This window comes from Gopherus evgoodei, chromosome 1 (assembly GCF_007399415.2).
Source record: "Gopherus evgoodei ecotype Sinaloan lineage chromosome 1, rGopEvg1_v1.p, whole genome shotgun sequence".
Lineage (NCBI taxonomy): Eukaryota > Metazoa > Chordata > Testudines > Testudinidae > Gopherus > Gopherus evgoodei.
The window spans coordinates 8,979,842-9,005,953 of record NC_044322.1 but is presented as its reverse complement, the minus strand read 5'-3'; the positions used below and the strand labels follow the sequence as shown (position 1 = coordinate 9,005,953).

Below are 26,112 nucleotides of genomic sequence, written 5' to 3'. Positions count from 1 at the left end.
AACAAGAAATTCACAGTGGGACAGGCTGCCTCTTTATCAGGCAGGAAGGCCTTGGGGTTATCTGTCTCTTTCTGAACTTCACTCTAATTGTATTTGTCAGGCTGCAATGGGTTCCTGTTGTTTTGGGTTGCTGTCCATCTGTCTAATTACAGGTCCTGAAGATGCGGGTGTGAGGGCAAGTAAAGCCATTGAGAAGATCCAAACAAACTGTAAAACAATTAGGAGTAATTGCAGGCTGTCAAACCCAATCAGCACTGTCAGCCTTGGTCTTTTCAAATAGCCTCTTTAATTAGACTAACAAGTGCTGGCTCTGTTCAAGTGGGTCAAATCCACTGTCGGTGAAAGCAGGTGCGATTCTACTGAAACACCGAGCTCCACGGAAATCTAGCTACACGCAGACTGGTGTGCTAGGAACCGCCTTTCTCTGCAGTTTGTTCACCAAGACCCCGACCCTCAATGGTATTTAAGTGCCTAACTTCTACTGGGTCTTTGTTGGGGTACTTAACCAGCTCTTTCAGCTGCTGCTTCTCTAAACCCAGTACTGCTCCTTTTAAACACTCCTGTAAACTCTGTAGGGCTGCAGATTTGTTCAGTCTCTGATCTGCTTGTGGAACTGGCCGGAGGATGCAGAAACAATCAGATCTGCTTAGTGTGATGCAAAGTCTCAGTCAGAGCTGAACCAAAGCGACCTGGTCCCTATGCATACCATAAATGGGGCTCCCTGTAGCCCCCATCCCTATGCTGTAGCCCTGCCCATCCTTGCAGAAGGCAGCAGGTTTCTGAGTTCAGATGAATGGGGAAGTTCACACCTCTTGGAGCTATTGTTTCAGGCTGTCTGCAGACTCAGGCAGACATCAGTTATACTTGGGTCACATTTTCAAGCTTTTCTTTGTATTCAGGAGCCAGTGCCTTAGACATAGGTCTGAAACGAGCCATGGCTTAGTTTGTGCAAGCTGGCAGCAAATCCTTAACTCCACCCTGGAGCCAGGAGAAAGCAGGGGAAGGAACTGTATGTCTCTCAGTAACAACGCCCCTTGGGGCTGCTCTGGGTTTAATGTAGTGTAAGCACTTCCCCAGGCACAGGGCTGTGGCCAAAGGCACCATCTTGTCCTAGATGGTGATGTGCCCAGGACAAACTTACCCACAGTGAAGATGGGCCGTCGATACGGGAGCAGCCCAAAGCTGTATTGGAACATGCCCCGGGCATGGAACAGGGGGAGCGAGATGCCCATGATTTGCTGAAGACGGTGCTGCGTCCGCCTCAGCCAGGAGCCCTCTGGGTTGTTGACCTGGTCAAAGAGCTCGTTCTCTCCAAAGGAAAATACAGGGACAAGGGGAGCCCTGTGGAGGGAGAACGGGGACAGGGCAGGCAGCACAAGCGCAGCAAGCCAGCAGACAGTGCACGTAAGAAACCAGCAGAGCTCTGCACTCAGCAAGAACTCTCGCTCTGCCATTGGGCAGGAGATAAGGCGGAGGCACCGCCGCCTGCCCCTCTGGGAGAGCAGTGTGTGCAGAGCCCATTAGGGCTAATGGTGCCGGGGGAGTGGCATGGCTCTGCTAGCCTAACCCCTGTATGTCAAAGGAGTCTCTATCTTGCTCCGATCAGGCAGGCTCCCCCTTGCCACGGATGGGTAGGGCTGTCTAGGGCATGGTTTTATGAACACAGTGCTGGCCTTAAGCATAAGCAGAGCCAATGACCACTTGCACCAAAGCCCACTGAAGTAAATGGAGAGACTCCCACTGGCGTCAACAGGGTTTGGAGCTGCATGTTAGAAGCACCCCAACCAGCGTCAGTCCTGGTGCTCTCAGGCCAGCCCCAGCTCTCCTTCCGGCTGTGGGACTGGCCGGGGAACAGCCCAGCAGCAGGCCGTCCTCCCCTCCTCTGGCCGTGTGGCCTTGTTTCCCTGCCTCCCCTCTCGTTGCAGCAGTGTTGGCATGAGGGCAGTGACAGGGCTCACAGCATTACCCGTGCTCCATGGCCAGTCGAATGAACCCCTTGCGGTTTTTCAGCAGTAGGGTGAAGGCTCCTGGCCGCGCGTCCAGGGCCTCCTGGGCCCCTCCCACTGCTATGGCCAGCACGTTCCCGCCTCCCCACCTCCTCAGCACGTACGAAGCACTGTCTTTGTCGGATGGGACGAGGCCTGGGAGTGGCAGAGACAAGAAGAGACACTCGACACTTAGAGCCTTAATTACCATGGGTCAGCCATTCATACATCACTACTTGTACAGCTCCACTATGGTGCTTGAAGGTGCATCCTCCTCCTCCTCTCTTCTATAGCGCCAGAAGTTGATCCAACCCTCCAAACCCCAACTGGGGGACAGTCACAGGGTGCACTGGTCCCTTTTAGGGAATCTGGGCTCAGCCTCACCCCGTGACAGTGACCCAACGTGTGGGGCCCATGCAGGAGATTGAACAAGCGTGCGATCTATCCCGCTCTCTGTAAGGTCGGGGTCAGGGCCCCGTATCACCAATGTCAATAATTTCTCAACAACAGATGCGAAGGCACCACATTTGCGTGGAATGTGGATGACTTTGGGGCTGAAATGAATGATGTTCCTCAAAGTGAGCTCCCTTGGGAAGGTATCCGGTAGGTAAGGCCTGTTCCCTGCCTTGAAAAGTCTCCAGTCTAAATAAGACAAGGCAAGACCTGTGGCCCCATTTCTGCAGAGGGCGGGTCCGGGGTTACTAACGGGAAGAAGTAAGGGGAAGCCACTGCCTGAGGAGATGGGTTTTAAGGAGGGATTTCAAGGTGAGAGAAGGTGTTTGGCAGATGTGGCCAAAGAGACCGTTCCTGGTACAGGAGGCATCATGGTGGAAAACAATGGTATGTATGTGATTATTAGCATCCGGAGACCAGGCAGCGACAGACAAAGACTAAAAAGCAGAACTGAAACTAGGGTGGGACGAGCGGGGCAGCTGCTCAGGGTGCAAAGCCATGGGGGTGGAAAAATGAGGAAAAAACCCCGGTAGGGGGTGCAAATATGTTTGCTCGCCCCAGGTGCTAAAATGCCTAGTTAAGGCTCTGCTAAAAAGACGCTATTGGGATAGCATGGGAACTGTTGTGGCCTTTTGTCAACAGGCCACTCCTGCACCTTTCCATTCTATCTCTGCCACTGACTCGCAAAGAGACTTTGGGCAACTCACTTGGGCTGGGATTTTCGGAGTTAGGTGCCCACTGGATGGAATATTACTGGGACTTGAGTGTCTAACTCTCACTGGCGCCTATGGAAATCGTACCTAGTCTCCCCTGACTCAGTTTCCCCATCTCTTCCTTCATAAAGTGCCGTGCGTGCTCAGCTGGAAAGTGCTATATATCACTCTATTCGCAGCTGCTCACTCAGTTCCCACCCCAAAGCTCTTTCTGCCAGTTCATGTGCAATGGGCACTTCCAGGTACCAGGGGCATGGCCGAATCTGTTGCTCCAGCACTTGGAAAGTGCTGCTGCAGCTGGTGTAAAGGGTTTGGGCAAGCACCCAGGAACTGATCCCACAAAGCACTTACACAGGTGCTGAACTTTGAGCGCGAATAGCGCCACTGACTTCAGTGCGACTATTCGTGTGCCTAGAGCAAAGCAGATGCATCTGGCTTTACTGGGCCGGGACCTAAAGCCTTGCTGCTGGTCATGAATAAACCGAAACAGGGGCAGCATTTTGGAGGAGGAAAGGACCGAGGTGGGTTGGCATGCAATTCCTATTGACATCAATGGGCGTTTGACCACTGGCTTCAATGGGAGTAGGATTGGGCTCCCATTGGTGACCTGGTGGGATGACAAACCCTATCGTCACCTGTAGGGGCAATGCAAACGGTGCCAGCCCTGGTGAGCCCACTGGGTTTCTGCCTCCCTCTTATGTCTCTCTCAACAGTGGAGATGCAGCTCTGACTCAGCCGGCAGGCTGAGAGCCAGGTGACCTGCATTCCATTCCGCCTCTGCCACTGACTCACCGAGAGGCTTTGGGCAAGACACTTAGGCTGGGATTTTCAAAGGAACCTAAGAAACATCCACTGAATGTTACTGGGATTTGAGTGTCTAACTCTTGCTGGCTCCAGTGAAATTCGCACCTATTAGTTCCCTGACTCAGTTTCCCCATCTCTTCAATTACACTTAACCTCCTTCAGAAAGTGCTGGGAGTGCTCAGATGGAAAGTGCTATGTATTATTTTCATCAGCTTATTTTTTCTCACAGCCTGGTCCTTCCCCAGTCTCCAGGATTCTGTCTCTGCCTGTGGGTATGTCTACACTGCAAAACAAGGCAGTGAGTCTGAGCCCAGTTTAACTGATGGGCTTGCAAGGCTCATGCTGCAGAGCTAAAAACAGACCCTTCCTCATCCCCAGGTTTCAGAGCCTGGGCTCCAGCCTGAGTGGGAACATCTACACTGCTATTTTTTTTGCCCTGTAGTGAGCATCTGAGTCAGATGAGGCTTGCTGCTGTAAGGTTTTTTTGCAATGTAGATGTACCCTGCATGACCTGTGGCTTGGCAGCTACATCTCTAGCAGGATGGTTTATTTGCATCATGTCTCCCTGGCAGATGTTTCCCTGCAACAGCAGCAGCATCTGAGTCTAGAAGATGTTTTTTCTCCCTCTTTCGTAGTAAGAGCAAGTTCTCGCCTGTAAGCGAATGGAACATGAAAGAACTGAATTCTCCACCCAGCACGTGGGGGATTGAGCTGTGCTTGTGAGCAGCGCTCGCCCTTTGAAATCAGCGGCAGCGGTGAAGCTGTATCCTCAGCTTTGAGAGTGTTTGGAGTTACGTCAGGGTGTGTTGGCTTTTCATTAACTGTTTCCTGTAACAAGTAATGAATTAACAGAGGCAGGGTGGTCTTGTAGCTGAGACACTAGGCTGGGACTCAACAGATGAGGGGGTTCAAATCCTTGTTCTGCCACAGATTCCCTCTGTGACCATGGGCAAGTCACTTAGCCTGGCTGTTGTTCTGCTCCCTATCTGCAAATTGAGGGTCTTGTCTGTTTAGATTGTAAGCTCCTCAGAGCAGGGACCATCTCATATGATGTTACTGCACAGCACCCAACACAACAGGGCCCTGATCTTGATTGAGGCCTTTAAGTGCTGCTGTAACCAAGATAATAAATAACAATGAAAAGTTAACCTGGGGGATGAGAGAAGGAAGGACAGGCCATTTAAAGGTCTGATTGTACCTGTTCAAACGTTTTTTCCTGTGTTCCCTCCACTCCTTGCCTGCGTACATGCTTATGGCAAAGAACATAGGAACCCAAACCACTAATAGGCTCCCCAGTGCGACTCTTCCAAAACCTCCATCTTTTCATGCGGTCCCAGAGGCCCGAGGTCCTACCTGCCATTACCACTGCCCCTCATTCTCTGCCCCCTGCTACGGCCCTGCTTACCTCCGCTCAGCAGGTAGTCTCTGAAGAAGGGGACTCTGAACCAGAGTGTCAGCATCATCATGTGAGGGGTCAACCCCGGGAACAGCTGCGAAAACCCCGTTGCCTCGGTGCAGAAATGGAGGAAGGCACCGGCCACCAGGACCCCATGGGGATGGAAGCCGACCACGTAGTTCTTACTTGGATCCAACTCTGCCGTTTTCACCAGCTGGAGACACAATAACTGATGAGGAGGTATAACACAGACGGAGTTGGGAGTTTGTAACAAATCCTAGAGCTGCCGCCAAAGCCTGGCTGGGCATTTGCCTTAGAGAACAGTCATGATTTTTCTTCTAGGGGGCGCTGACAGTGAGTGGCCCTTACCCTCTGACACTCACAGAGGCTAGAGATGCTCAAAAATTCCCCCCCCCCCATTTTTTTTTTTAATTTTTCATGGCAAATGCCCTTTTAACCAAAATGGGAGATTTCCACCCACTGTTTTCATTTAGGTTGGATATTAGGAAAAATCTGACGAAGTGGATTCACCCACGAAAGCTCATGCTCCAAAACATCTATAAGGTGCCACAGGATTCTTTGCTGTTTTCATTTTGGTCACTATCTTTCAATTTCTGACAAAAATTTCCAGCCAAAACCTTTTGCAGTTTTTGGAAACATTTCATTTGGGGGCGTGTTTCTGGGGGCAGGAGAGGCTCTCTACTCTCTCTCTCTTTTTAAACATCCCCTTCCTTTTCTAGTGGGAAAGTTTAAAAATTGAGAGGCTGTTTTTCCCTATCCTGCACCCCCCAGTTTTTCAACCAGCACTGCAGGGACTGCAGCTGTGCCTGCCCTGTGGTGCAAACAAAGCATGCAGGGAAGGCTCCTGGGCCCAGATCCTCAAAGGAATTTGTGCAAAATAGGCCTATAGCCTCAGAAGTATGTCAGCACTCACGCCCATTGAAATCAGTGGACACCTAAATACCTTTGAGTATTTGGGTCCTCGTGTCCTACCCCCAGCAACGTGGTGCTCCTGCTCTGCTTTAAGGCAAAGGCCCTCTGGGGTAAGGCTATGAGAGGACAAAGGATTGTGGGTACAATTTGAATTCCTAGAAACACCTCAGCCTGCCTGACTTTCTCCTGCAGGCTAGATGAGCTCTCAAATTTGAGAAGGAGGGAAATGGTTGAACATGCTGGAAGAAGGCTGAGAAAGAGCCACTGACACCAGCAGGTGGCGATCAGCTGCATCTGGGCTAAAAGCACATTGAGAATTGGAAGTAATTCTCCTGCTGGTGCTAGAGCACCAGCGCAAGCAGCTTTTCTAGGGGGAGTGACCATGGGAGAGGCGGTGCAGACCAGGTGCAAGGGTAACCCATGCCTGAGTGATGTGGTGCTCTGGCCCCCTGTAGTAGCGGCTACGCCATCAGCAAGTGGTGAGCCTGCTGCAGGCTTGGCTAAGAGGCTCGTGTCTTTTAGCTCTTGCATTAAGCTCCAGAGGTCTCAGGTTTGATCCCAGCTGACAACAACCAGGGTGTCTCAGTGTTACACAGGCATAGTTTACCATAGTGTTCTTTGTGGGTTCTGGGAAGTGCTTCCCCCTTTCTTGGGCTGGCTTAGGGGTAAATGTCACACAGCTGCCTTGAATATTTAACTTTTAGGGGGCGGATCAGGAGTCCTCTCTTCCTCTCACCTGCTGGGACTGTTTCAAAAACAGCGGCATCTGCCCCTTTAAGGGCATCCCTGTCCCACTTCATTGATGTGATCATCAGCAGGTGACATGAGCCACTCGACTACAACCATAGAATATCAGGGTTGGAAGGGGTGTCAGGAGGTATCTAGTCCAACTCCCTGCTCGAAGCCGGAGGACCAATCGCCAAGTGAATCATCCCAGCTAGGACTTCGTCAAGCCTGACCTTAAAAACCTCTAAGGAAGGAGATTCCACCACCTCCCTAGATAACCCATTCCAGTGCTTCACCACTCTCTGAGTGAAAAAGTTTTTCCTAATATCCAACCTAAACCTCCCCTACTGCAACTTGAGACCATTACTCCTTGTTCTGTCATCTGCTACCACTGAGAACAGTCTAGAGCCATCCTCTTTGGAACCCCCTTTCAGGTAGTTGAAAGCAGCTATCAAATCCCCACTCATTCTTCTCTTCTGCAGGCTAAACAATCCGAGTTCCCTCAGCCTCTCCTCATAAGTCATGTGCTCCAAACCCCTAATCATTTTTGTTGCCCTCCGCTGGACTCTCTCCAATTTTTCCACATCCTCCTTGTAGTGTGGGGCCCAAAACTGGACACAGTACTCCAGATGAGGCCTCACCAATGTCGAACAGAGGGGAATGATCAGGTCTCTCGATCTGCTGGCAATGCCCCTACTTATACAGCCCAAAATGCCATTAGCCTTCTTGGCAACAAGGACACACTGTTGACTCATATCCAGCTTCTTGTCCATTGTAATCCCTAGGTCCTTTTCTGCAGAACTGCTGCCCAGCTATTCGGTCCCTAGGCTGTAGCAGTGCATGGGATTCTTCTGTCTTAAGTACAGGACTCTGCACTTGTCCTTGTGGAACCTCATCAGATTTCTTTTGGCCCAATCCTCTAATTTGTCTAGGTCCCTCTGTATCCTATCTCTACCCTTCAGCGTATCTACCACTCCTCCCAGTTTAGTGTCATCTGCAAACTTGCTGAGAGTGCAGTCCACGCCATCCTCCAGATCATTAATGAAGATACTGAACAAAACCGGCCGCAGGACTGACCCTTGGGGCACTCTACTTGATACCGGCTGCCAATTAGACATGGAGCTATTGATCACTACCCATTGAACCTGACGATCTAGCCAGCTTTCTATCCACCTTATAGTCCAATCATCCAGCCCATACTTCTTTAACTTGCCGGCATGAATACTGTGGGAGACCTCAAGGAATAACATTCACTGCTTTCCCCTCATCCACAGAGCCAGTTATCTTGTTATAGAAGGCAATTAGATTAGTCAGGCATGACTTGCCCTTGGTGAATCCATGCTGACTGTTCCTGATCACTTTCCTCTCCTCTAAGTGCTTCAGATTTGATTCCTTGAGGACCTGCTCCATGATTTTTCCAGGGACTGAGGTGAGGCTGACTGGCCTGTAGTTCCCCGGATCCTCCTTCTTCCCTTTTTTAAATGATGGGCACCCCTTGTTGGAGACGCTGCAAGGAAAGGACGTGCAATAATCGAGGCCAGCAGGTATGAATGACAGGCATAAAATTCAGCAGAGGTGGACATGACGCACAATAGCCAGGTCATCAGGAGATGGGAGGTGAGCAAGTGTTGGCAGTAGGTTCTTGGGCTGCATTCCATGAGGTGCAGAAGACGTCTTGCAAAGTTACAGCTCAGCTCAGCTATTCAGTTCCTAACAGCTGAGACAGCTATTGGGGACAGCATGTCTTCCCCTTTTAAGGACATTCTTCCCCACCTTTCCTATCACTGCTAGAGCCCCCAACTATCTGGAGCTGGCCTGCATTTGATAGCCATCTGGATGCGCTGCAAGGGCTGGCTTTTTTCCCAGGCTTTACAGGAGGAGGGTGTGTTTATCTGGAGAATTGGGGATGCGGGGTATGTTTTTATCTGGAGACTGCGGGAGGAGCAGATTCATTTCATAGGATATGAGACACGATAGTGCAGTTCAGGATGCTTGGACTGTGCCTTGGGCACTTGGTTGACTTGTCTGAGCCATTTGAGAACGTGCACACTTTCAGCCCGAGTTAGACTTGACCAAGGGTCTGTCTGCACTGCAGTTAGACACCTGCGGCTGGCCCGTGCCAACGGATTCGGGCTTGTGGAGTTCAGGGGTAGTTTAACTGCAGTGTTGATGTACAGGATCCTAGAACCTGGGCTCTAGCGTGAGCCCAAATGTCTACACCACAATTAAGCCGCCCCGCAGTCCGAGCCCTGCAGTCCCGGGGCAGCCAGTATGTGGGGTTTTAATTGCAGTGTAGACAAACCCTCAGTGACCTGGAGACAAAAGTGCCTGCTCCCAGTTCCCTGAGTCATCCAGTCCCACTCCCACAGTTAGCTTTACTTACTGCCCAGCTTCAGGAGTGAGGAAGCGTCTTGTAGAGGACTCTGTGTGTCTGGCTGCTGCACTAAGATAGGAGCAGAACAAAATCTACCAGGAAAAGCCCCCAGGGAAAGAAACGCCTCAGGAACTTACACACCACTGCAGGCGACACAGCAGGAGGAGTGAGTCTGTAATAGGCACTCAGGGCAGGGTAGATGCCTTGTCAATGAACTCAGGGAGGCTGGGAGCAGGGCTGGTGCAGAGCTGGGCAAGCTCACTCCACAGGGGTTATTCTCAGGGGTCCATTTCAACTCAGCATAAAGCCTTTTCACCCCCAGAGCAGCTTAAAGGGCCTTTTGCCTAAGAATCAAGACCCACAAGCATTATCCACTCTGCTGCCTCTGAGTACATCAATCCACTCCATGGTGCTATTTTAGTGGCAGGACAGCTAATTAATGTTCCTGGAGAAAGCCAGACACAGCAGTGGCAGCACGTAGGTCATAAGAGGGTTTTTTATGCTGTGGCTAGTTTTCCTTCAGTCCCGGAGCATTGTTGACAGTGCACATGTACCCAGTCACGCGCCATCTCCTAATGAGGTGAGGTTGTGAACAAAAAGTCCCTTTGCTGCCGAGCACAGGCGCTGAGCAAGCAAAGGGATCCGATTGCTGATTTCACTCAGTAGCCATGATATGTCCATGATTCACTCAGTTTCAGGTAGCCTAGTTTTGTTTTCTATAAGTAATGTACATTTATATAAGGCCTTTCCTCCTTCCCAACTAGTTCCTAAATAGAAAGGCAAACTAGATCTAAGGGTTTGGGGCATCACTGACATGTGATCACCTCTGGGGTGGAGGGATACTCAATAGCTGTTTAATGAGCCACAGCAACACTCGAGAACAGCTTAGGAGAGGAAATGAAGACTATTTCCCTCAACTCTGAAGGGGAATATTGGAGGTAGGTAAGTTGTAGCCAAGGGAGGTGTTGTGGTCTAGTAGTTAAACAGAGGACTGGGAGATCTGGTTTGTAATCCTAGTTGTACCACAGACTTTCAGAAGACTTCACCATTTGGATGGCCATAGGCATCACAATAAGAGCTGAGGTTTTTATTGAAAATCTGTCCTTTTATCTAGGTGCTTAGGCAGATGCTGAGCTCTTAAAAACCTGACCCTTTGTGGGTGCTGAGCACTAGCACATCTGGTCCTGTGTGACCGTGGTCTGCCCCTCTAATAATGAGAGATGACTTCAAATCAAAATCTCAACTCCACACACTCCTGGACTTTAGCTGCTCACAGTCTGAGTATTGCAACCTATATCCATCGCTAATAACACTGGCTGAGCTCACAGGGGTGAGACGTGGGACCAGAACTGCTTGATAACCAGAAACAAATGTCTCAAATTGCACACCTGAAAATGGAGAAACACAAAGTTAGTGAGCATTTCTGAAAAGTTGGCTGGAAGCAATTTGTCCATGGCAATACAGAGCATCCATAGCCTAGCTAGGATTTGAACCCAGCACTCCTGAGGTGAGTCCTGTCCCTTAACTAAGACTATGGTTTTACAAGCACTATTGCCTCTGTTTGCATGGGCTCCTCATTAACCCATATACTACAAAATGAACATTTTTGAAAATGTCATGCAAGGAGAACTGATTTTTATCACAGACCATAAGGGAAGGAAGGACAGTGAGACACAGGGCATAGTTCCTGAAAGGAGATCCAATTTAGACAAGCCGGTGATGGGGAATGCAAATCTCAAAGAGAACTATTCAATAGGAAGGAGACACCTGGGAAGCAGGAATGCTGAAAAACAAACCTAGATGTGATAGTGGAAAGCATAATTTTGGATGCTGTTGGGCTTTAGGAGACTGGGTTTGATTCCCAGCTCTGCCACAGGCTCCCTGTGTGTCCTTGGGCAAGTCATTTAACCACTCTGTGCCTCAGTTCCCCATCTGTAAAATGGGCAGACAACACCCCCTCCCCCTGCCACTTTGTCTCTCTTGTCTATTTAGAGAACAAACACATCAGGGCAAGGGGCGTATGTGTGTGCAATGAGGCCCTGACCTGTTTAGGGCCTTGAGGTGCTATTGATATACAAATCATAGTATAGAGACGCCACAGCTGAAGGAAAGTCCTGCTCCCATCATCCTTGAGGACACCATCCTTGGACAGTACATTCAGTATAGGTATCACCACAGCAAAAGGATACTGGCAAAATCAGATATAATTACGGAGCTGGAGGGATTAGTAAGGAAAGATTAACAGCTTGATATTTGGCTGAAGGACCAGAGGAGGGTGTTGTTATGTAGAAACATTTCATGGGTGCAAACACGAAGGGTGGAATCCTGCCCTTCTGCGGAGTTTGGGTGCTGGCTGGTGACTCTTGCCCACATGCTCAGGGTTTAGCTGATCGCCATATTTGGGGTCGGGAAGGAATTTTCCTCCAGGGCGGATTGGCAGGGGCCCTGGAGGTTTTTCGCCTTCCCCTGCAGCGTGGGGCACGGGTCGCTTGCTGGTGGTTTCTCTGCAGCTTGAGGTCTTCAAACCAATTTTGAGGATTTCAATAACTCTGTCCTGGGTTAGGGGTTGTTATAAAATTGGATGGGTGGGGTTCTGTGGCCTGCCTTGTGCAGGTCAGACTAGATGATCAGATTGATCCCTTCTGACCTATGAGTCTATGAGTCTATGAGTTTTGTCATTGCTTCAATAGGCTCAGGATTTCACCCCCGTGATGGAAAGGAGTAGGGCTGATGGTGGGCCAAGGACATGCATTATGTAGGCTGAATAGTGGGAGGAATTTCATTGCAATGAGATGTCAGGGGTTCTCACACATTTTTTTTAGACTTGCTGGCTAGTAAGTCTGCTTCTACTTTTCACGGCAGTAGACTAGTTAGCTAGCTGGGAGGCAGTGAAAAGTGATATTAAGAAACATAAAAATATCACTTTTCACAGCAGACTTACTCAGCCCTGGCAAGCCAGGAGGCAAATTAAGCCTTGGATGGGGAGATGGGTAGGGAGGCAGTGGGGTGAGGGGCTGGATAAGGCAGTGAGGACTTGGGGTGATGCATGAGGGGCCAGGGGACAGAGCCTATGGCCAGAGCCCACCGCCACATGGCTGGAGCCTGCCACCCAGTGGGGCTACAGCTGGAAGCCTGAGCCCCACCACCCTGGGGAAGATGGGGAACTCACATCAGCCCTCTGCTCGTCTGGCATCTGTGGCTCCAGGGAAGCCGTTCCCCGATCACCACCCAGGAGGCTGTGTCTGCAAGAAAAGCCCCTGGTGGCTGCATTTGAGAAACGCTGCATTAGACTGTGGAACAGTTGAGCGGTTCTCAACCTTTTCCATTCTGGGATACCCTCCCCTGACTCCTCTTTGCAATATGAGCAACCAGAACCCCAAGAATAGTCCATTTATGCCTCCTAAGGCTGGACACAGCACAAATAGACACTAGAGGGAACAAACATGCAGCAGCCAGAGGCATGGACTAGATAAAACCAAACAGTCCTTTTCCATCCCTGATTCCCACAAATCCTGATTCCCGTGCAGTTAATTTATCACTGGTTGCACAGCGTTCTCATTATGGCTGGTGGCTTATCGTGCTCCTGCAATGCTTTCCTTTTAGGTTTTCCCGTGATTTATTATACGTTTATAGCATGTCTGTGTTTAGCCACTGCATTTTGAATTGCGCTATCTGTTGCCGTATCATTTGTTTTCTTTGCAGGTTCCTTCTGGCAGGAGCTGAACCAGAATGAAAATCCTGGTGTTTTAGAATCCTATCAGCTGGAAGATCTGTTCCCAATTTAGGTTTCCTCACAGAGGGCCACATCCAAAGGCCAATGAAGTCAGTGGAAAGGCTCCCATTAACCTCAGTGGGCTGTGGATTGGGCCCATACAGATGATGTTTCCCTAAGAGAAATATGTATCCTCACCTGTTCAGCTGTCCCATGACTTGCAGCAAGAGTAAAGCGACCCTCCCGTAATTCAGGGTTATACACAGGGCCCAGTCAAAGTTCTCCTCTTCTTGGGGTCTAAGCAGAGCAATAAGGGCCACATTGTCAACCCAGCATCCACTCATTGTGGGTGCCTCCAGTGCTGGATGTCCAATTTGAGGAACACGGGGTCATGTTACTCAGAAGCACTGGGCACCTACAGCTCCAGCCAGGGGTGGCTCCAAGCACCAGCACAGCAAGCGTGTGCCTGGAGCGGCAAGCCACGGGGGGCAGCCTGCGGGTCGCCATGAGGGCGGCAGTTGGCTGCTTTCAGCAGCATGCCTGCGGGAGGTCCGCCAGTCCCACGACTTTGGTGGCAATTCGGCAGCGGGTACGCCAAAGGCGTGGGACCGGCAGACCTCCCACAGGCATGCCGCTGAATCCGCGTTACCAGTGGACCTCCTGCAGGCATACCGCCAAATCCGCGTTACCGGTGGACCTCCCGCAGGCATGCTGCCGAATTCACATTACCAGCAGACCTCCTGCAGGTGAGCCACTGAAAGCCACCTGACTGCCATGCTTGGGGTGGCAAAATACATAGCATCGCCCCTGACTCCAGCTGAGGCCAGCAACAGCTGCAGGTGCTCAGCACCTTTGAAAATCAGGTGTCTCTAGTGGGTGACCCAAAAGCAGTGGACACGGTAGAAACTGTAGGCCAAAATCCCTGCTCAAGTTGGGTCCACTTTTTCCTGCCATACTCTTGACTTCTCCTGTCCTCTCTCTCTGCCCACCAGCTCACCCCAGCTTAATGAGCCCCATCGGCATCCAATCCCTAGTGCGTTAGCCTCTCCCGGTCTGGTTCCATAATTCCACAGACTCACCGGGGAATGCAAACTCGCGGATCTTGGTTCTGCCATGGCAGGCCTGGCTAGGCTGCCTCAGCATGTCCAGGGCTCTGGGTGAGCGGCACACCCTAACTTGTACACAGTATCAACTTTAGGCCTTTGTGGTTGCACAAGGATCATGCTTCCAAAGAGCTGATATTGCATCCCCCTAATCTGACCCACAGCTGCACATTCACTAACGCATGGGTAAACCTTCTTCCTCTGTGCCCCCTCTACTACTCTGCCAGCCCAGAGAATTACAGATCAGCCTCCCTGATATGGTTGCACATAGACATGTATGTCCCAGCAGCCTTGGAAGTAGCTAATGGGTATAAGCGCAAAGGCTGCTGGGACATAAATGTTGGCAACCGGCTGACACACCAGAGGGATGGTAAAGTGGAGTCAGCTGACCAGGGAAGCCAAGAGGACCCCACATTCTGCATAGGTCAGTTCTGCAGTCTCATGTGTATCGTTTCATCAGCTGTTCCCTTGTTCATGTAGAGCAGCGGTTCTCAACCCACAGGCTGCATGCGGCCCAGTTAGCACGCAGCTGTGGCCCAGCTCAGCTGTGTGCTAAAGGCTGGTCCGTGTGCCGGGGTCTGCCAGGTTCCCAGCTGCGCGGGAAGGAGGGGTCCAGGCTGCCCTGCCATCCAGTGCGGCGGGGTCAGGGCCCCGGGTCTGGGGCAGCTGCGTGGCGGGGATCCAGGGTTGGGGCAGCCGGCTGGCACTGTGAGCTGCAAGGGCCATGGCAGCCATGCTGCCCTGCCACCCGGCCCCTGCAACACATTGTGGTTGAATATGTGGCCCACAATGTGTAATAAATTGAGAGCTACTGGCATAGAGCTTGGGGAGGAAGGGTGGCTTTGGTATTAGGGCACTGGCCGGAGACCAGTGTTCAATTGCTCACTCTGTCACAGATAAGTTATGTGACTTTGGTCACATCAGTGCCTCCATTCCCAAGGTTTTGTTGGGATATTGTGAGTGAAAAGGAAATTCGTGTCTTGCCTATTTAGATTATAAACACTGTGGGCAGGGATGTTTCTTACTCTGTGTCTACAGCAGCTAGCACACTGGGGCGCTGACACTGGTTTGGAGTCTGGGTGTTGCTGTAATAACAATAAGCAATTCTGCACATAGTGGATGTGTGAGCAACTTTTCACATGCACTTCAAGCATCCACATTCAGAGATTGCATCTAGATCACTGAATAAGCCAGCTGCTTACATTCATACCAAGGCTGCTCCTTTTCAGGCTGGTTTGACTAGTGATGTGTATATGTGATGCAGTAGGGACTGTCTGTGTGGGGAGTGGGAGAGCAGGGGAGGACTTTAGGGGATGGAAGATGCCAGGGCCTGTAACCTGAGCTAGGTAAGGGAGGGGAAAGGTCAACACCTTTGCCCGGGAAGGGGAACAAAGGAAGGGAGTGGCAGGAGGGAAGCAGTTTGAGTTTGGGCTTGGGGCTGTGTGGGCGGAATTCAGGGTATCCTAGCTAGGATCCAAGCACCCTGAAAGCCCAGAAGGACTCGGTGGAGGGGTCCTGACTGTGCCTGCAAGCTCTGCTGTAGCCTGTGTTCCTGTTGTCCAATAAACCTTCTGTTTTACTGGCTGGCTGAGAGTCACTGTGGGTCCCAGGAAGAGGGGTGCAGGGCCGGACTCCCCCACACTCCGTGATAGCTGGTGGCAGCGGTGGGACATACTGCACCCCGTGGACGGCGCTTCCTGCAGTAAGTGACTGGGGAGCAGTAAAACGAAGGGGTGACTAACCCTTGGGAGTGTGTGCCCAGTGAGAAGGACTTTGCAGTAACAGGGTCCCCCGGGGGATTGCAGCGAGCGGTCCCAGGGGCGAAGGAGTCGGCAGCTTGACCCTGGCAGAGAGGTGGTGACCTCACGAAGGGCTGGTGCACTAGGGGTCCCCCTGGAAACCGTGGGGAGCGGCGAGCGCCCCGGCCTGTGAGTGGCCAGCAGGAAGATGTATGCCAAGCGGCGCAAGTGTGACCTGGTGGAGCTATGCAAGCAGAGGGGGCTGCACCCAGGGAGGCTCAGCAAGGACCAGCTGATTGCTCGGCTGGAGGAGGAAGATCGGTTGAATGAATGGAGCCCTGTCTCTGAGGGAAGCAGCCGAGCAGATGCAGCGCAGGCACCAGTGTCTGTCCCTGCTGGGAGTGGTCAGCCGGCAGATGAGGGCTTCCCGAGACCCCCCCTTCCTAGGCGTAGGGGAAGGGCGGGGAGGAGCCCAGTGTATACCGAGGGCACCGTGACACCCCCGGCCTGCAGGGGAGCCTCACGGCGAAGCTCACCCCCCAGCAGGGGATCCTCCCGGCAACGCTCGGCATCCGTGGAGCGGAGGCGGCTGGAATATGAAAGGGAGCTGAGACGGGAAGAGCTCGAGTTAAAGAGGCGAGAGCTGGAGGAGAAGGCGAAACAGCGTGAACATGAGGAGAACCAGCGTAAACATGAGGAGAACCAGCGCCAGCGTGAGTGGGAGGAGAAGGAGAACCAGCGTAAACATGAGCGGGAGGAGAAGGAGAAACAGCATAAACATGAGCTGGACCTGGCCCAGCTGAGGAGCAGTGAGGCCCCGGCTGCGGTGAGTGAGGGGGGACCCAAGCCTACAAAGAGCTTTGATAAGCACTTGCTGCCCCGGCGTAAGGAGGGGGAGGACATAGATACCTTCCTGACGGCCTTTGAGAATGCCTGCGAGCTGCACAGGGTTGACCCTGCAGACAGGATCGCAGTTCTCACCCCCTTACTGGACTCCACAGCCGTGGAGGTGTACAGCCGACTGAAAGGGGCGGAGGCAGGGGACTACGAACTGTTCAAACAGGCCCTGCTCCACGAGTTTGGGCTGACTCCTGAGATGTATCGGAAAAAGTTCCGGAGCCAGCGTAAAACCCGTGAGGTCACATACCTACAACTGGTCAACCGGGCGCAGGGGTATGCCCGCAAGTGGACAGCTGGGGCCCAAACTAAAGAGGACCTGCTTGACCTATTCATACTGGAGCACCTGTACGAGCAGTGCCCGTCCGACCTGAGGCTGTGGTTGATGGACCAGAAGCCGGAGAACCCGCAGCATGCAGGCCAGCTGGCCGACCAATTTGTGGACAGTCGGGCAGGGGATGGCAGGGAGGAGTCTCGAAGGAGCAGGCCTGCCTCAACGAAGAGAGAGAGTCATCATGGGACCTCCCAAAGGGGGCCTATGGAGAACCCCCCCAAAAGGGGAACATCCAGCGGCAGGTCCCTCCAACCCACTCAAGGGGACCCACGAGATATGGGCTGCTATCGCTGTGGCCAACGAGGTCACATACGGGCCCAGTGCCCCAAGCTCAGGGACAGACCAAGCAGACCCAACCCGCAGAGGGTGGACTGGGTAAAAACCCAATCGGAGGAGGGGCTTGTTATAACCTTAGTCCCAGATTTGGACCTTAGCGTCCAAAATATGGGGGTTAGCATGAAAGCCTCCAAGCTTAGTTACCAGCTTGGACCTGGTACTTGCTGCCACCACCCAAAAAATTAGAGTGTTTTGGGGCACTCTGGTCCCCCTGAAAAACCTTCCCTGGGGACCCCAAGACCCAAATCCCTTGAGTCTCACAACAAAGGGAAATAATCCTGTTTCCCTTCCCCCCTCCAGGTGCTCCTGGAGAGATACACAGACACAAGCTCTGTGAAACTACACAGAGTGATTCCCCCTCTCCGTTCCCCAGTCCTGGGAACAAAAAGGACTTTCCTATTCCCCAGAGGGAATGCAAAATCAGGCTAGCCAATTCAACACACACAGACCTCCCCTGATTTCTTCCTCCCACCAATTCCCTGGTGAGTACAGACTCAATTTCCCTGAAGTAAAGAAAAACTCCAACAGGTCTTAAAAGAAAGCTTTATATAAAAAAGAAAGAAAAAATACAAATGTTCTCTCTGTATTAAGATGATACAACACAGGGTCAATTGCTTAAAAGAATATTGAATAAACAGCCTTATTCAAAAAGAATACAAATCAAAGCACTCCAGCACTTATATTCATGCAAATACCAAAGAAAAGAAACCATAGAACTTACTATCTGATCTCTTTGTCCTTACACTTAGAAACAGAAGACTAGAAAATAGAACTACTTCTCCAAAGCTCAGAGACAGCAGGCAGACTGAAACAAAAGACTCAGACACACAATTCCCTCCACCCCAAAGTTGAAAAAATCTGGTTTCCTGATTGGTTCTCTGGTCAGGTGTTTCAGGTGAAAGAGACATTAACCCTTAGCTATCTGTTTATGACAGGGCTACATTCCCAGGAAAGGGGGGTTGGCAACATACCACCTGTGGATGCTCCAGGTTCCGGGTTTTTGGTTTACCGGGTGGGCGCAGGGCTGCCCCTCCGGAAAGAGTGCATTGTTTCCCTGGAAGTGGATGGGAGGAAGGTCACTGGGTACTGGGACACGGGCGCAGAGGTGACGCTGGCCCGGCCCGAGGTGGTGGCCTCAGATCGGATGGTGCCCAACACCTACCTGACCCTGATGGGCGTGGGCGGGACCCCATTCAAGGTACCCGTGGCAAGGGTACACCTGAAATGGGGGGCCAAGGAGGGCCCCAAGGATGTGGGGGTACACCAATATTTGCCCACTGACATGTTAATGGGAGGGGACCTTGAGGACTGGCCTAGTAACACCCAGAGTGCCCTGGTCGTGACTCGTAGTCAGAGTCGGCAAAGGGCACTGCACCCCGACAACTGGGAAGGTACTCGACCCGAGGTGCAGGACCCTAACCCAGGGAGCGGGGAACGCCCAGGGGCACGGTGCAGAGAGGCTGCGGCCTCAGACCCACCCCGCAAGAGAGAGCCGGTCCCCATTCCTGTCCCAGCTGCTGAGTTCCAGGCCGAGTTGCAGAAAGATCCCTCCTTGCGGAAGCACAGGGACCGGGCTGACCTTAGTTCGGTACAGACCATGAGGAGAGGTTGCAAGGAGAGGTTCCTGTGGGAGAAGGGGTTCCTGTACCGAGAATGGGCTCCCCCAGGGGAAGTAGAGTCATGGGGGATCAGGAGGCAGCTGGTGGTTCCCCAGAAGTTCCGTCACAAGCTGTTGTACCTGGCCCATGACATCCCTCTCGCAGGGCACCAGGGAATCCGACGCACCAGGCAGAGGCTGCTATAGAACTTTTACTGGCCTGGGGTCTTTACCCATGTCCGACAGTACTGCCAATCCTGTGACCCCTGCCAGAGGGTGGGGAAGGCCCGGGACAAGGGGAAAGCGGCTTTGAGGCCTTTACCCATCATAGAAGAACCTTTCCAGAAGGTGGCCATGGACATAGTGGGACCCCTCAGCAAGACGACCCGGTCAGGGAAGAAATACATCCTGGTGGTGGTGGATTTTGCCACTTGCTACCCCGAGGCGGTGGCCTTGTCCTCTATCGAAGCAGACACAGTGGCAGATGCGCTGCTGACAATTTTCAGCCGGGTGGGGTTCCCCAAGGAGGTCTTAACGGACCAGGGGTCCAACTTCATGTCGGCCCTGCTCCGGGCCTTATGGCAGAAATGTGGGGTCCAGCACAACTGGGCCTCAGCGTATCACCCCCAGTCCAACGGGCTGGTAGAAAGGTTCAACGGGACGCTGAAGATGATGCTAAAAACATTTATGAACCAGCATCCGCAAGATTGGGACAAGTACTTACCTCACCTGCTGTTTGCGTACAGGGAGGTACCCCAGGAATCTACCGGGTTTTCACCTTTCGAACTGTTGTATGGAAGGCGGGTGAGGGGGCCCCTAGACCTGATGAGGGACGAATGGGAGGGGAAGGCCGCTCCCGAGGGAGAGTCAGTGGTGGAGTATGTCCTGGCCTTCCGGGAAAGACTGGCCGAGCTCATGGGCCTGGCCAGGGAGAATCTGGCCCGAGCCCAGAGGAGGCAGAAGGTCTGGTATGACCGCACAGCACGGGCCCGTGCCTTCGCCACCGGAGATCAGGTGATGGTTCTCACCCCGTGAGGAGAAACAAACTCCAGGCCGCCTGGGAAGGGCCCTTCAAGGTTATCAAGCAACTGAATGAGGTAAACTATGTGGTGGAGCTGTCAAACCGGGCACATCATTGTCGGGTGTACCATGTGAACATGATGAAACCATACTATGACAGGGGGAATGTGGTGTTGGCCGTGTGTGGACATTGGGAGGGGCAGGGAGATGACCCCTTAGTGGATCTATTCCCTGGGACAAAAGCTGGCTCCCCCCTGGAGGCGATTCCCCTCTCTGATCAGCTGACCCCGGGCCAGCACGCTGAGATCAGAGGGGTGCTCCATCTGTACCGACAGCTGTTTTCCAACCAGCCTGGACGCACTAATTTGACTGTCCACAGGGTGGAGACCGGGTCACATGCCCCTATAAGATGCTCCCCTTTTTGGGTCACTGGTAAAACTGCCCAGGATCTTGAAAGAGAGGTCAGGGACATGCTGGCTTTGGGGGTGATCCAGCCGTCCTCCAGCCCTTGGGCCTCGCCAGTGGTGCTAGTCCCCAAGAAGGATGGGTCAATCCGGTTCTGTGTGGACTATCGAAAGCTCAATGCCATCACCGTATCTGATGCCTACCCTATGCCCAGGCCTGACGAGCTCCTAGACAAGCTGGGAAGTGCTCGGTACCTCACCACTATGGATCTTACCAAAGGCTACTGGCAAGTGCCACTGGATGCAGATGCCAGGCTGAAATCGGCCTTTATCACCCCTCTGGGGCTCTATGAGTTTCTGACCCTGCCCTTCGGCCTCAAGGGAGCGCCGGCCACCTTCCAGCGCCTGGTGGATCAGCTACTGAGGGGGATGGAGAGTTTTGCCGTGGCGTATATTGACGACATCTGCGTCTTCAGCCAGACCTGGGAGGACCACATGTCCCAGGTTAAACAAGTCTTAGACCGACTCCGAAAGGCTGGGTTAACAGTAAAGGCTGAGAAGTGCAAGGTGGGGATGGCTGAAGTATCTTACCTGGGCCATCGGGTGGGGAGTGGCTGCCTGAAGCCGGAACCAGCCAAGGTGGAGGTGATCAGAGACTGGCCTGCTCCCCAAACCAAAAAGCAGGTCCAGGCCTTTATTGGGATGGCGGGGTACTATCGAAGGTTCGTGCCCCACTTTAGTGCCATAGCCGGCCCCATCACTGAACTGTGCAAAAAGGGGAAGCCAGACAAGGTGATCTGGACTGAGCAGTGCCAGGAGGCTTTCCGGGCGCTGAAGGAGGCTCTGGTTAGTGGCCCAGTTCTGGCAAACCCAGATTTTGACAAACCCTTTATGGTGTTCACCGATGCCTCAGACACGGGACTGTGGGCGGTGTTAATGCAGGAAGATGAAAAGGGGGAGAGACACCCCATCGTGTACCTGAGTAAGAAGCTGCTACCCCGGGAACAAAGCTACGCGGCCATCGAGAAGGAATGCCTGGCCATGGTGTGGGCCCTTAAGAAACTAGAGCCATATCTCTTTGGGCGACACTTCACCGTGTACACCGACCACTCTCCCCTGACCTGGCTGCACCAGATGAAAGGAGCCAACGCCAAGCTCCTGAGGTGGAGCCTGCTCCTGCAGGACTATGACATGGACGTGGTCCATGTGAAGGGAAGTGCCAACCTGACAGCGGATGCGTTGTCCCGGAGAGGGGACCCTGAATTTCCCCAGGTCACTGGGCAGAGTGACCCCGCTCAGTTCAGTCTCGAAGGGGGGAGAGATGTGATGCAGTAGGGACTGTCTGTGTGGGGAGTGGGAGAGCAGGGGAGGACTTTAGGGGATGGAAGATGCCAGGGCCTGTAACCTGAGCTAGGTAAGGGAGGGGAAAGGTCAACACCTTTGCCCGGGAAAGGGAACAAAGGAAGGGAGTGGCAGGAGGGAAGCAGTTTGAGTTTGGGCTTGGGGCTGTGTGGGCGGAATTCAGGGTATCCTAGCTAGGATCCAAGCACCATGAAAGCCCAGAAGGACTCGGTGGAGGGGTCCTGACTGTGCCTGCAAGCTCTGCTGTAGCCTGTGTTCCTGTTGTCCAATAAACCTTCTGTTTTACTGGCTGGCTGAGAGTCACTGTGGGTCCCAGGAAGAGGGGTGCAGGGCCGGACTCCCCCACACTCCGTGACAGTATACTGCAAGCTCAGATGAGGGTAGTCATACTTTCTTAGATACTTATTTGACCCCTATTACCACAGTATCTGAGCATCTCACTCTCTTTAATGGATGTAGCTTCACAACCCCCTATGAGGTAGGGCAATGCATTATCCCCATTGTACAGATGGGGAGCTGAGGCACAGAGACTTGCCTGAGGTAACACAGGATGTTTGTGGTAGAACATGGATTTCAACTGAGATCTCCCAGGTCCTATGCTAGCACCCTAATTACTGGACAATTCTACTCTAGACTCCCTTTTGTTAAGGGAACTCTTAGACACAATAACTACTGCCTTAGTGCCTGAATGTTTTATTTTTAATGTTTAGACATTCCTATTTTCCATCTCTGTCAACGTTCAATCTCTTACCGGACTAGTGGTCAAGTTTGGGTCATGGTCACAATATGCACATACTGGGAAGGGAGTTAATCTCTTACATTGCATGGCCCAATTGTTATGCAATACAGTCTTGTCTTATAGGCCCTTTGGGGTGGGAGAAAGGTGGGGACCTCTTCTCTTGCTGACTGGCTGGCTTGTTTGCTTGCTTTTAAAGTGGGGTGGGCTTTTGATCTGTTCTTTTTGGATGAGTTGTGCCTTTAATAATTGTCAGAGCACCCAGAGTCTAGGGCAGGCGTGTCCATGTAGCTAAATTTTAAATAAAGTGAGCTCCTGCCCTGCAGTCCATCCCAAGTCCATTTCCCATTCCAGAAAAACAACAACATGCAAAAGAAAATTGTAATTGGGAAACAATCCTGTCTGAATGTGCCTGCCTCTTGCATTCAACAGATCTAAGGGACTCCAAGCCAATGGCAGGAGATCCAGATGCCTCAGAACCCACCTTGGCTGTGGTCGTGTTAGATTTTCCAAGTTGAGCAGTGCTGGGTCTCAGGTTAACATTGCCGCCAGCTGTATTTGCAGAACCAGAGGAATTCAAGGTCAAAGGACATTCTAGCTCATCTCCTGACAATGAGAGATTGTTCCCCGCAAAAGTAATCCCCGGTGCTTTTTTCAATGTAGTTTTAAATTACTCTGTTTACTGGGCTTTATCCTCTTTCCTTGGAAGATTTTTTTCCACAGTGCAGTGGACCTTGCTGTTAGGAGACTATGAGATCATCTTACACTTTCCTGGGCTAAATTTCATCCTATTACATTTTGGACCCACCCCCTTTTGCTCTTTCTCCAAATATTACTGTAAGCTAGTGGGTAGAGCAGTGGTTCTCAACCCATGGCCTGCGGGCCGCTTGTGGCCCTCCGCACACAGCCGTGGCCCATGTGACACCGTCCAGTTCAAGTCCATGTCCCTTTCTTCAGGGCTTGTTTTCTTAATAAACAGAAGATGCAAAATCCTTTACATGACACATAACACTGGGTAATAGAGGCCTGGTCACTTCTGCAAGCTGGGAAGCGACAGGATACAGCTCACCCAAATCACATTGGCTTGTCCATTTTCACTCTGCTCTCTTCTCCTTGGCCAATACATAAGTATGGAGCTAGAATCCCCCTCTCCTCCATGCACAAGGACCAAGGGAACATAGCATAGACCAGCGACGTAAAAGCACTGACCCTGGTATTGTCTGCACCAGCCGGCAGAGTGCAGTGGAGTACACACACTGTGCCCTATAAAAAGGCACAGCAAGGGTTTCCTGAGTGCCTGCCCACATGCCCGGAAACATTACATTGGCCTTGGCTATAATGCTCTTAGGAGTGACCACTCCTCACCCTTTGTGGTTCGCAAATGCAGGCTCATTAGCTCTTTGTTTTGTTCTGAGCCTGCAGGAGCTGGTGTTTGCCAGCCAATCATTGCCCTTTACACCTTTTAACCTTCAGTCCTAGGCAGAAAGGCCCTCGAGCCTCCAATAAAGCAGGGAAAAGAACATGTTTTCTCCCTGGGTGGTGAGCCCACATGGAGAAGGAGGACTGTTAATATTTCACACAGCACACTCGTCCAAGCTGCATTTGTGTTTTGTTTCCATTATTCAAATGGGGACCTGGCTGTGGGCCACAGTCCTTCTTCCTGCTCAGCTCCAATAAACAACTAGACAACAGCAAACCTTCTTTCTTCCCCATCCCCTTCCTCCCTCCCTCAGCCACTGCTCTCTGCTGCTTTGGGATCCCATGTGGAGTCCCCTCAGGTCCACACACCCTGCATCCCAGGGCAGCTCCTGAACACTACTGGGTGCTGAGACATTCCCCTTCCCCGAGTCCAGGGGAGCCTGTCTTGTGATCAGGGCAAGGCATCAGGAGCTCTTGGTTCTGTTCCCCAGTCGGAGGCTGATTGATCCTGGGTAAATCTTTTAGGCCAAAGTGTTCCTACTTGGGTGTCTCGAGCTGGCCCCCTAAACCCACATTGAGACTCCTAAGCAGAGCTGGCCTGAGGTGCTGAGCATGCGCACCTCCCAGTGACTTCCTGGCAGAAGACACCCCTCTTTGGTTGGCCTACCTGGGAGTACAGCCTGGTGTGTAATGCAGGTCTCGCTCTTGGGATATTAACCCCTATGTGCGAAGGGGTGGGCAAGGAGAGGAGTCATAGCTCTCTCCTGTCTATGCACTGGCCAGGTTATTTGGCCAGGTACAAATGGCCAGCTAAGGAGGGTTGTCTTCTGGTCTTTGTGGGGGAGGGATAGCCCAGTGGTTTGAGTATTGGCCTGCTAAACTCATGGTTGTGAGCTCAATCCCTGAGGGGGCCACTTAGGGATCTGGAGCAAAAATCAGTACTTGGTCCTGCTAGTGAAAGCAGGGGGCTGGACTCAGTGACTCTTCAAGGTCCCTTCTAGTTCTAGGAGATTGGTACATCTCCAATATTTCAAAAAAAAAAAGGGAGATGTTATTTATATTGTGGTGTAGTACCTCAGACCCTGAGTCATGGACCTAGACCCCCTGTGCTAGGCACGGTACAAACAAAGAGCCCCTGCCTCAAAGATCCTAAGCAGCACCCTTTCAAGGGCTGTGGTAAATTATTTCCAACCCACCTGAGCAAGAGGGGAGATGGGAGGAATCATGACTTGTCACAACAGCTTCCTGGGGCTGAGCCATTACACATTGCCTGTTAATAAGGGCTGAGCTTACAGGCTCAAGCTAGCCCTTCGCTTAGATCTCATAGATGTGCCATTTACTTGCCAAGCTTGCTTCCAGGTTGTTGCATCCTACACTTATGCCCCTATGGTGTATCCATATGCACAGGAAGCTCAGAGAAGGACAGAGTTGCTGACCAGGGTGAGATAAAGCTGCTAGAGCTATGGTGCTTCCATCCAGTCAGAACAGTGCTGGGCTTTTCAAGATCGTGGTTTGGAGGTTTCACTGCCATTGGGATTTCCCAGCATTCAGGTGAACTAGCAGGTGCAGGTGCAGTGTCAGACAATAATGAAGCAAGATTGAATTCCAGACTGGTTGGTCTCATTTCAGTCTCACAGAGTTATCTCCTAGGTTATTCAAAGCGATTTGGGGTGGGCGGGGGAGAACATATGACCTATGTACAGCATGAAAAGTTACATAAAAGGTGGTTTCAAAACAAGCAGGCATCACTTAGTATCAGCATCAGCATTCTTGCCGCATCATCAGGTGCATAAGTCAGTAACCAACAAATAAATGCAAGAACCGTGTGCCATATACAGTACGATATGATAAATGGGCATATAAATCAATGCACATCAAGTCACGAGCCTTTGAATCCGGGCACAGGATTGAAGTTGCAGCACAATGAGGCTCATCTTGATATTTCACTTCTCTGCTCTATTATGGTAGTACCTAGAAAGATGCTTCGGTCCTGAACTGATGATTACAGCTGATCACAACATCAGAAACCAGGCTGATCAGACTTGTGCAGGGAAGCAAAATCTACACTT

General features: G+C 51.9%; 1 protein-coding gene across 1 annotated transcript in view; it reads right to left on the bottom strand.

Moving 5' to 3' along the window:
* MOGAT2 (monoacylglycerol O-acyltransferase 2) overlaps window positions 1–26,112 on the bottom strand; it is a 52,175-nt gene that overhangs the window by 2,356 nt on the left and 23,707 nt on the right. The window contains exons 3-5 of the mRNA XM_030550828.1: window positions 5,361–5,565; window positions 1,967–2,141; window positions 1,142–1,341 (exon numbers count right to left, since the gene is read on the bottom strand). Coding sequence (XP_030406688.1) covers window positions 1,142–1,341; window positions 1,967–2,141; window positions 5,361–5,565 — 580 coding nt within the window. The remainder of the gene's footprint in view (window positions 1–1,141; window positions 1,342–1,966; window positions 2,142–5,360; window positions 5,566–26,112) is intronic.